Here is a 12308-nt window from a genome sequence, read left to right on the forward strand (position 1 = left end):
AATGGAGGAATCTCTCCACACATAGAATCTTCAATGAATCTAGATCCTATACATATTGCATTACTATAAAATAAAAGGAGTGTTTTGTCTACCATAAACGTTGAAGCTGAAAAAAAAATTGCTCCCTAAGGGTTCATTGCAAATGTCTGGAGATATTTTTAGTTGTGACAGCCACAACAGAGGGCTGTTTTCCCTGCATCCGGAGATGCTGTGAAACATCCTACAGTGTATAGAATGACAGCCCCCACAACAATGAATTGTCTAGCTCAAAATATCAGTGAAGAGGTGGACATGTGGCACAACATGTTCAACTATCATTTGGGACAACTGCCCACCCCCCATATCAGAGTGCCCAAGATTGAGTCCTGCCCTCTGCTTCCAGTCTAGTGTCCTGCTCACATGCACCCTGCTCAACAACAGCTGGTGATTCAGGTACTTGGCCCACATGGAAGACCTGGATTGAGTTCCAGGCTCCTGACTTCATCCTGGCCCAGACCCAGCTGTTGCAGCTCTCACTCTCATTCTCTGTCATCCTGCTATTTAAATAAATAAATAAATAAATTTAAATAAATAAAGATAAACTAAAATAAAGATTCTAATGGTATTTTTTTAAATGTCAATTGTACTGAAGCTCAGGAATCCTGGTGTCAATCAAAATGACCAAAACAGGTCTTCTCCAGTGAGCATGGAATTTTAAAGGACACCCAGATCAGGGGAGTTCTACCACATCAGTTCATCCAAGGTGGCGTTCCAGAACCCAGTGTGGAGTTCAGAGTGAGCCATGCCTATCCATCTCCCTTTGAGTTAGGCAAACCTTAGCTAAAAGAGGTTCATTTCCTGGAAACTGTATTTGGGGTGTCAGCTTGGCTGTTTACAAAGACTTGAAGCAGAGAAGCAACGTGCTGGGACTTGGTGGATACAAGACTTGAATGAGGAGTGGTGGGTGTGTGTAAAATAGTTGACAGAACTGCATATGTCTCTTAGCATCACTGCTAAGTCACTAGCCTTAAAACAGAGCTTATGGACAGAAATCAAGACATTGTCATTTGTCACACCTTGAAGACACTGATGACTCTTCAAGCTAATCCACTCAACAGTTTATAGCCAGACCCAACTGAAATCCCCGCCCATTTTCCTTTCTCAACACCACCTGTGCGGCGAGACAGGTGACACTTGAGAGAAGGCCTTATCTCCAGTCAGTTTTAAGTCTTCCCGAAGGCGCTGCTGCCTCTACAGGTTACCTATACACAGCATGAATCACACGGATAGCGCCAGGTCCTTCTCTCTCTCCTGGTCACCTGGGAAGTGATCTCTGAGCCCTAGACAGGAGTCCATAAAGGCAGTAACAGGTCCAAAGTTATTTTTGTCGAAGTCCAGTGGGACGTTAATACTTCCTCTTTACCTTTGATTCTCATGGGCTACTTTTGTGTGATGATTCCAAGTACCTCTTTTTTGTTTAAGATTTATTTTTTTTTTTACTGGAAAGTCAGATATACAGAGAGGAAGAGAGACAGTGAGGAAGATCTTCCACCCAATGATTGCTCCCCAAGTGGCCATAACGGCCAGCAATGACCTCCTTTTAATGACATGCTCTGACAGGTACATGTGTCTTTGATAAATAAAAATGAGCAAGTGAATTAACCATGAGCCTGTGTTAGGTTAAAAAAAATAACTCCAAAACATGCACTGCATGGTGGGAAAGCAGTCTTTAATCTACAGACCCAAGCCAGAGAGGTGTTCTCAGTCCTCAGAATGTATGCTTTTGCTTCCTTAAATGGTGTGAGGACTGTGCAAACCTGGGGTGCTAGGGTAGGTTAGAGCTCAGATTCCAGAGAGACTTATCAGCAACTGAGTGCTTGCGTTAGTTTCTGTCAGTGAGGGCAAGACTGAGGTCATAGTCACTGCCAATGTCATTAGCAAATTTCTGAGTCAGAGCTACTGTGATGGTTTCACGTGGCCATGAGCAGATCATTTGCATATATTTTCCAAGTTATTCCTGCTCTATTTACTTCTTTGGGCACTTTGGGCATTCCAGCCCCCTTGACTCACTTTCTAATGCTGCCCAACAAATCATTTCTTTGCCAACTATGGCAAGAAGCCTTTTTTTTAAAAAAAGCAATGAATAAAGGATAGTTTTGTTGAACTCCTTTTCCCTTTTTGGTGGTGCAAAGTGATTGCATCCTCTTTTTTAAAAAAGTGAAAAAGAATAGAAGAGTTGTCAGCCAAGAAGCGATAGAGCTGTGAGAGCTTACAGAATTCCACACAGGAATTCACTGCTCAGCTCGGAGGGGAGAGCCTTCTTATTTTAGCCCTGTTTGCTTATGGATGGAGAGATTCATTCTTGCCTCTCTAGGGAGTATCAAAAAGACTTCCACTCAGTTTATGGTGGAGCGGGACAGAACTCACACATCTTGAGTCTGAAGGGAGGTAGACGATCAAATTAGAATCTTACTCCCATCGCGGCTCCTGCTCCCACAGCAGCTGTCCTGGCCACCTCTCAAGGCTGCAGCAGCCCTGGCTCCAGCTGCTTCAGCAGTAATTTGAAGAGTGCAAGGGGGCAGGGGAAGTGAGAAGCTGGAGAGTGCTTCATTATATAATAGCAGTGTCAGGAAGCCCTGAAATAACTGAGCCAGTAGCCGGATCCAGATTTCTGGAGACTGCATGGGCCCCTCTCCCCAGCCTAGCATTTCCAGAGACTACTGTGGCACCAATGTTGCACAAAGGCCCTAATGGCAACAGCTTCTTATTAGCAGAAAAACCTGTTCTGATCCAACACCAGACTGAAGTGCCTTGCATGTGATGGGACTTCAAGAAGTTTGTGAGAAAACGGGAATAAAAGATAACTTTGGGTGCAACCAATTTTGAAAACTATGCATGTTTTTTTCCTCAGATGCATTTCCCATAGCCTTTTAGAAGACTCCTCGTATTAACTCGCAGTATTTCCCAGGCACAAACATATCAACTGGACTTAAACCAAATAATACAACAAAGTGAACCTTTGTCACTGAGTTTTAGCCAATAAGGGAGATGGTCTTTCTCAAGGCTGTCCCTGCTTTAAATCTGTGGGTGGGAAGCTGCCTTTTACAAAAGTCTGTCTTTTCAACTCTTATTTCTGGTGCACGACACAGTCCTTTTATTTCAGTAACTTTTATTTCAACTAAGAAGGAATTCTTGTTTTCATCACTTCAGAATAGGGAACATGCAACATGCAATGGCCATGGAGTAGATGCTGCTTGAGGCCCAGGGCGGTCAGGCCTCCCTACAAGGACTGCTATCACAGACAACTAGGCTGGTGATGAACACAGGCCAAAATTGCCCTTTGGACCCTGTCTACTCCAGGAGGTAGCAGACCTTTGGTTACAGTGACTTTCAACCAGATCTATAACCCCTAGTAAAAATTAACTTAATCTTTGCTCCTCGGGCTGTGCTTCCTTCACCTCACACGTCTTCAGCAAAGCAGAGAAGAGCAGGATGGAGCCTGTACATACCACGCCATGAGTGAGCGCCTAGGACAAGCTTCTGTGGTAGAGACAATCTCTACCACATCTTGGTGGTATGATTGCCTTGGAAACTGATGTATAGCCATGTGAGGTAACTTAACATCATGAGACTGCAAAAAAGCATGGCTTTTGGCAGATAAAACTGTCACGGTCCTCCTAGCCATGACTTTCCAGGTATATTACAGGTGACTGCTGGCTTCTCCTTTTCTGAGTATTGACGATGTGCCGTACTGGGATGAGCTTTCATCTCCCCTCAGTGGTACTAGTGGGCCCTTCCACACATTGTGGCATCTCGGGTATGCTGGTTGGACTCTCAGATGGAATCCAGCTCTTGGTTTTCTGTGTCAAAGATGTAACAACAGTGCATAGTGTATGTCTAAATCATGAACAACACAGCATGTCAAAGAGATCCTTCTGCAGGTAGGTTGGTGTAACTTTCCTACATTGAGAATTGGTTCATCTAAATAAACTGCAAACCAGGCTAGAAAAATAGAGGCAGACTCCTTTCTGCTTATGGCCACTTAATAAATGTGCTATATTTCATTTATTAATTCCTTCTAATATGCCTTTTGTTTTATTTTCTAATTTGCCTGCTTCAGGAAGAAATTAAAATTCCATAATATTACAATTGTAGGAAGATATTTGACCACATGAAAGCTTTCAATAGCCAGCAAAGCTGCTAACTGAGCACAGAATTGTCTCAGAGCCAGATGAAGGACATGCTTTTAGTTTACCAAGAGAACCAAGACTCACGGATGATTCCTACTTTCTATTCTCACTAAATGTTGTTTTGGGTGAACCAAGAATAACCAAATTTTGTATCAGATTTCTTATTCAGATACTACTACACGTTAATCCCATTCTGAATGATATAAACAAATTTGGAACTGCAAATGGAACAAAACATTGACATTAAACTACAGTGCCTCCTGGCCATCACAATATCAATTCACACAGACGTCTGGCAAAAGTGTGACAGCTAGTCACATGGTTCTCCTCCTTCCTTCCTTCCCTGGGATGCTAGAAATGCAGTAGGAGCATGCGTAAAACAGCATAAATTGTGCAGGTAAGGACAGCTAATAAATCACTAAGTTATTAGAAGCGAATGGCAAAGGTATGAAATGATAGGTTTTCCCCTTTTCTGAAGAAAGAGCCAGTATTTCCTAAATGCAGACCCCAAAGTTATAACCATAGAATATAGCAGCAATAGTTACTTACCAATTTGCAAAGTTTACTCACAACCTTCCCATGTCTAGAGTCTTTGGGCCAAAGTGAAAAATAAAAATAGGTTCACACACTTGCCAAAAGATAATTTCATAATCAGATGAAATCACACAGCACAAAGGGATGTGTGAAGCCAAGTACACAAATCATGATGAATGAGAAATGAGCTGCAAAATTAAAATGTACATTCTAGTCTCCTGTAGAATGTACTATAGAATATATATGACATTTGTGAATTGCTTGTTGTGGCTTTGTGAATCTCTTATTTTGGAAGTGTGAGAAGGCACTTCATGATTGCTTCACAAAATTACATGTTTTGGGCCGGGCACAGTGGCCGAGGACTAAAGTCTCACCTCGCACATGCCAGGATCCCACACGGGTGCTGGTTCTAACCCTGGCGGCCCCATTCCCCATCCAGCTTTCTGCTTGTGGCCTGGGAAAGCAGTCGAGGATGGCCCAGGGCCTTGGGACCCTGCACCCATGTGGGAGACCCAGAGGGGCTCTGGGCTCCTGGCTTTAGATTGGCTCAGCTCCAGCTGTTGCTGGAGTGCTTAGGGAGTGAATCAATGGAGAGAAGATCTTCTTTTCTGTCTCTCCTCCTCTCTGTATAACTGACTTTCCAATAAAAACAAAATAAGTCTTTTTTAAAAATTCCATGTTTTGCAATGACATAGGACTCCAACGTGTGACAACAATTTTTTTTTAAAGTGTCAGTGTTTAAATTCCTCAAAAAATCAGCAAGGCTATACTATAAAGATCCTATAAGAAAACAGCAAAAAATCAATTTTCATGACGAGTATCAACAACTAGTGGCAACACTAGGAAGACAAAATCACTTGCACCACAGAGCAGATCCATGCCATGTTCCTCCCTCGCCAAATGCACCTGACAGGGCAAATTCTTTAAGTTAGCGCTTATGTCTGGAAACTGAATTCTATTTGTGTACTTCAGAAACAGAGATTGTGTCCTGACAATTAGCAACTCCCAATGTTTGACCCGGTATTTATTTTTTAAAAAATTGCTTTAGCCCTGCCTCCGGCAAGGAAGAGAAAACAGTGAGACAGAAGCTGAGAGGAGCCCCAAACATAGACCCCACATTCATCCATAGCACCGAAGCTGCTGGAGACGCCAGACCTGGAGAAAATCCACATGACAGGAGAGGGCATATGTTTCTAAAACTCATCCCTGAGACTAGATTCCAAAAAGGTAGACATGTTTTGGTTTTAACATGAATTTTCTCATTGTAGATGTTACAAAATTTGTCAGCCTCTGAGGGTCAGCTGGTGGTGTTTGAATGCAGAGTGAAGGGAGCCCCATCCCCTAAAGTTGAGTGGTATCGAGAAGGGACCTTGATAGAAGATTCTCCAGATTTTAGGATTTTACAGAAAAGTAAGTTGGTGCTTTAAAATTACTTTTCTGATAGCCTATGTTTATGTGTGGATTGCTTATGTTCATCCTTGTAACTTACTAACAACAAGTTAAAATAAAGGCAAAAACTAAAATCAAAAGCCTTTGTAATCATGTTCCCCCCATATTATACCATCTTAATATTTTGGTATATATATATTTCCAAAAATTTCTCCACTTTTTTTTTAAATAAAAAGACTTAACTTTTTTGTCAATTGTTTTTTTTTACTCAAAATCTCATGAATAGTTTTCACAAAAACAAACTAATTTCTTTCAAAAAGTAATATTAATTCCATATTTAACAAACTCTTCTCTCACTGCATTTATGCCTTCACAAATTTTTACCATTACAGAATATACTTCAGTGCATGCCGACAGAGCCACTCATTGTAAATAGCTATTGTTATTACTGTAGAAGAAATTTCTAGCACTAGAATTGCTCCTATAAATTCATTTTGGGGGCTTTTAACACACATTGCCAAAATGTCACCCCAAAGGTCAAGCTAAATTTAGAATAACCACACAATCGATCAGCCAAATGGAGACTCTTCGGGGGAGTGAAATAGGGTGCTATTAATAATTACACAGGAATCCTGGCATAAACTAGCTCTGACCGGGCTGACCTGGGACATAGCGGCCTCGTTGATTCTACCCCCAGCAACACACGGGAAGGCGTTTTACTTCACACCTTCACCAGCAGTGGGTGTTAAACATTTTGTAAAATCTTCACTAAATCTAAAGGCCAAATACAGAAAGAACTTATTTTGATCTGCAGTTCACTAACGAATGTGGCTTTGCTTTTCTTTTCTTTTTTAATGTGGGTTTTCATATTTAGGTCTTTGCATTTATTTTTATTTTCTCCTGTGTTCTGGTTCTGTTTTGTTGCTGTTGTTCTTAGAAGAAGAATGATTTATGTATCCAACTGGCTGTTTCTTTCCTTGGCACATTCCAAGGGCTTTCTCCCTGATCCATTTCAATCACAAAATATATTGTAATTTTTTAAAAAGAAGAAATGTGTTTTTATTAACTATGAGGAACAATCTATTATAAAAAAAACTTGGCAAGGAACTTTAAGTTATTGGTAGAGTCAGTTTGGTAAGTTTAGAGTCCATTGTTTTGCCTTCTTTTGTATTTTGCGTATTTTTCAACTCTTCTATAATATGTATGACTTTCATTTTTATATGCTTAGTACCAAAATTATAAGTTATTATGTGCAGCATGTTGTAAAACGGCTGTACATAACATGCATTACTTCACATACTTTTATAATAATTTATGTCATTTTTGTTCATTCGTTTGTATCATAAAACAGTCTACTTGGACCAGTGTGAAATATGAATCAGCAGCAATAGAAGCAGCTGTAGCAGATATTGAATACAGTTTAACCTGTGCAAACTTCAAAAAATAATAATAGCTACAGAAGATGATAACCAAATGCAACAACTACTTATCAAACCCTCCAACAGTAGAACAGCTGTGCTTTGCACAGCAGTGGGCATTTTCAGAAAAGCCCAGGGATTTTAAGATAAAGCCACTATGCTTTTGAAAATAGTAGCATCCATCCTGAGACAATAGATGGTTAGAAACTTTACAGCAGGAAGTGTAGCTGACATTTTCTTAGAATATGAGAGCCTGAAGAGAAGAAGGAGCTCTCAAGTTTCACAAGCTGTTTTTAGGTAAAGCTGCACAAGTACCAATAACAGCAAGTCATTTTCTGAGTCCCAACTGACCCGGGAACTTTTCTTTGCCTAAGGACCATGTACCTCGAGTGGAAGCCAGGTGTGTGCCAAGGTACAGGCATATGTTTAGTTAGTGGCTCTCTTGTTGCCTTCCGTGGTCCCCTTGTCTTCCTCTTTAAGGTCATTTTACTTAGCAAAATTCTCCTGAAATGGGCAATAGACTATGAAATTCTATCAGAAGTTACTGATGGAATGTAGCCTCTTGGCAAAATAAATGTTTATAATCTTTTTTTTTTCCTTTTAGAACCTCGGTCCATGGCAGAGCCAGGTAAGGACTATTTATTAGTATATTATTTATTAGTATATTAGTATAGTATATTATTTAGTAAACATGATGAAACACTAAACTGATGCTGGTGTCAATAAAAGGTGAAAAAATGATGTGTAAGGTAAAAAAAGATCCAGTGGGTGATAACTAAAATTGTGGAAGAGTACAGGAGCAGGTGTAAATGTGAAATAGATCACTGAGCACCTGATATAAATGCAATTCTTGATCATCGTGAGATGTTTTTTAGGAATATTTTCCCTTTGTCCTGGCCCCTACGCAGGCTCCTCCTAAACTGGGCATTTTCAATTTCACAGCCTTCTGTCTCAGAACTTATTGATTTAGAAATGTGCATAAATTTGATAAAATGTCTTGTTTTAGTTGTAAGGGTACTAACAGAAAGAGACAGAAGTGACGGTAAACAACACCCTCACTGCTACACACACACACACACACACACACACACACACATACGCAATCACAAACCAAGGCACAAATATCTGAATGCCCTTTCTGCAATCACCCGATAAAGCCATATTGTTCTGTAGGTCAAAGATGTTGACATTTGCTGGTTTACAACATGTGACTTCTGTGTGGTTCAAGATTACTTGATTCTATTCACTTCTCAAACAAGATGATATACATCAATGTTTCCTTCTTTAAAAAAATCTGTAGCAGTGTATCAAGAGAGGATAAAACATTTTTTTTTCAGATAAGCCTTGATGCCTGGTTTAAGAGGAATTTTTAAAAAGAGTAGAGACTCTTATATTCTTTTGATCATTATTTGCCTTATACCCCAATGAGCATCAGTCTTTTCTGCTCTTGTATCTCAGGGTTCTCTTTTCTTATGAAGATCGTAAGTGCTTATGGAATAAAAATTAATAATATAATAATAAATATGTCTATAGAAAATATGTATTCATTATTTATCTACTGATTTATGACAGTACTTCAAAAAGCCCATGGAAAGTTGAATTCAAAGTTTATTTTCATTCAAAAAAAATATCTTGAAATCCTTGGATAACAAGTTGAAAAATTCATTTAAAATTCATACCAAGAAAAAACTACACATGGATTTCAAAAACTTTTTACACCAAAATAAACTACCTTTAATTTCATTTTATGCAAACTTTTTGAAGTACTCTTAATGCCAAAAGATCAATTGGAATTTCCATCTTCGGTGGTAGTACAGTGGATATTTCTTTAGACTTCTCAAGGTTGTGAAATTGTATCGTCTTTAAATACTGTAGCCTTTTCCTATGAAAGGCCTGGCAGAGAAGTTTTTCCAGCGAGCCTGAGAACATCATCCCAGTCAACTGCATAAAGTGTCAGCAAGAGTCTTTAATGAGAGAACGCTAATTTGAAAAGTCTGAGCCATATGAGTTTCTGCAAAGTCCTTCTGAAATGAGAAATACTACAAGCTACCTCTCTGCCTCCCAGGGGAGAGACGCAGGGCAAACGTAGCAGTCACAGTCAGGAGGGATAGAGTTTGCATCGTCTGTGGAGCAGACAGCGGCCAGCCCACTATCTAATGGTCTGGAAGATCCACAGATGTGTTTAAAGAAGTGAAATTTACAATGATAGAGAAAAATACTCTTGGATCCAAGGACCACGAACTATACTGGCCAAAGAATGTTTTTCCCATGATTAATTCTGAATTATAGTAGAATTATTATAAAATGGTACTGTGGAGGTTTTCTTACAGTCTCCAGGTGGTGTGCAAACACCTACAGCAATGCTTCATAGAATATGGCTCCTTACTACCTGTGTAAAAATTATTTGGCAGTTCCTGGTGAAATCCAGGTTCCTAGGCCTGCCTGCCTGCCTGCCTGCATGGCTGGAGTAAACTAGAATATGAAGCTGTGAAAGCAAAACAAAACAAAAAACAACATGTGGTTTTTACAACACTACACAGGAAGGATGACTTGGGATTTTTATTAAGTCATTCCTCTGACTACTGGATGGGAAGTCATCCCGGAAGAGGACATTGACTACGCAGGTTGCACAACCCTGTGAGGCCTTGAGATGAACAGGAAAGACCAAAAGTGATCTTACTTTTGGCATAGCTCATAGCTGGAGCAGATTTTTTTCCCTTGAAAATAATTTTTTTGACACAGCCATCCAGAGCGGGCTTTTTCACCAGCACTTATGCACAAAAAAAAAAAAAAAAATCCTAGAGTTACTCAAAAAGAAAAAGAAACCCTGCCCCAAACAAGCCCTGCCCTTCTCAGTTCCATGCTCTAAAATTCCATAGTTGTAGAGTTCTCCATTCCATCAGTGTAACACAAATACCCTCTGGAGACAGAGTCTCTTATTAAGGAGAGTGGAGTATGAGCGAATTATCAGATCTTTTTTGTAGAGCAGGTTGCTGTAAGACAAAAGTGTGCCTATTTGGGAAGGAGAAGAAAGAGGTGGGGGCATAGGTCAAGGACTAAGAAAAAGCAGAGAGGCTCAAGTTCAAACCTGACTTGTGTATCGCTTAGGATTCTCTGGGCAGTAAATAAAGAAGACCTAACTAAAAGTAGCCTAAACAAAGTGAAAATCTACTTTCTCATATAACAAGACTGCCTGAGAGGCGGGTGTCCTGAAATTGGTTCTATTACTCAGAGATCACCAGGCATCCAATCCCACCTTCAGAGTTCCCTTTGTTGTTAGTTCTACTCACAGACCAGAGATAGATGCCACAGTTCTGGGCCTCCCCTGTAGGTAACAACCTCTAGAGACAAAATAAAGATAATATTATCTTCTGTCTCTCAAAAGCAAAGGAAAGCCTTTCCAGAGAGACAATTCCCAGAACCGTGTATCATTTGTCACTGCTTAGCATGAATAGAGTTAGCGTGCCTGGATTAATCATGATTAATCATGAGGCTCAGAGGCCAGCTTGCCTCGAAGTACATGACCATTTCATGAAACCTGGACAAAGCCTGAGTTCTATCAAGTGAGGAAAAGGATAGAGTTATTAAGTAGGTGTGTTTGAAACTGGCTGCCATGGTCTCATCATCATTTTCTCTAGAAATAGTCTAGTGAATTCAATTCAGATACCTTAATAAAAGGAAACTACTATCATTTTAACTTGAAAGGCAGAAAGACAAGAGCGATCTTCCATCTGTGGGTTCACTCCCCAAATGCCCACAATAGCCAGGGCGGGCCAGGATAAGTGCAAGAGCCGGGAAGGCACTGTGGTTTCCCACCTTGGTGGCAGAATCTAAGTGCTTGAGCCAAGTGCTTGCTGCTCCCTAGGGTGTACTGTCAGGAAGCTGTATTGGAAGTGGAGCTAGAACTTGAACTCAGACACTGAGATAGGCAAGCATCCCACACATCCACTCCAACTCAACTGTCTTGAAGTACTGAGATGCCAAATTTCCCCTAATATAAGCATATTTTAATACCAGGATCTACTGAGTGATAACTAGAAGTTATGCTCTCTTTTATCCTTCCTCTTTATTAATAGTAATAGTATATCTAGCTATAATAATTTCAGTCTTCAGTCATCTGGTTCAATTTGAGAATTACCTCTGTAGTTATTCACAAGGGCTCATACTATTACAGAAATAATCCATACTAAAGTAACAATAATAATCAGTACTAAGGTAAGTAATCCTATCACATTTTTAAGGTAGACGTGTGTATCATTCTTCTTTCACCCAGAATCTCAAGTTACTCTATCAACCAACCATTAGTAAGTAAAAAACAAACAAACAAAAACAACACATTTATTCAATGTTCAGTTTTAAACTGGGACCTTTGTGCCTGGAGTGGTGACCCAGTGCCTAAAGTCCTCACCTTGCATGTGCCAGGATCCCATATTGGCACCAGTTCGTGTCCTGGTGGCTCCGCTTGCCATCCAGGTCCATGCTTGTGGTCTAGGAAAGCAGTCGAGGACGGCCCAAGGCCTTGGGACCCTGCACCTGCTTTGGAGACCTGGAAGAAGCTCTTGGCTTCCGATGGGCTCAGCTCTACCCATTGCGCTCACTTGGGGAGTGAATCAGCGGATAGAAGATCTTCCTCTCTGTCTCTCCTCTCTGTAAATCTGTCTTTCCAAATAAAATAAACAAATACTAAATACAATGTATATAAATGATAAATAATAAAATAAACTTTGAGGCCTTTGGGAGCCAGTGATGCACAATAAAGTCACCACTTGTAATACCACAATTCCATTTAAGAACACCA

General features: G+C 40.2%; 1 protein-coding gene across 1 annotated transcript in view; it reads left to right on the forward strand.

Annotated features, from left to right (window-relative positions):
- The window catches only part of MYPN (myopalladin), an 84186-nt gene that overhangs the window by 42755 nt on the left and 29123 nt on the right, over positions 1-12308 (forward strand). The window contains exons 8-9 of the mRNA XM_040975832.1: positions 5972-6113; positions 8115-8138. Of these exons, the coding sequence (XP_040831766.1) occupies positions 5972-6113; positions 8115-8138 (166 nt within the window). The remainder of the gene's footprint in view (positions 1-5971; positions 6114-8114; positions 8139-12308) is intronic.

This window comes from Ochotona curzoniae, unplaced genomic scaffold (assembly GCF_017591425.1).
Source record: "Ochotona curzoniae isolate NIBS_2020 unplaced genomic scaffold, NIBS_Ocur_1.0 contig_2692, whole genome shotgun sequence".
NCBI classification, from domain to species: domain Eukaryota; kingdom Metazoa; phylum Chordata; class Mammalia; order Lagomorpha; family Ochotonidae; genus Ochotona; species Ochotona curzoniae.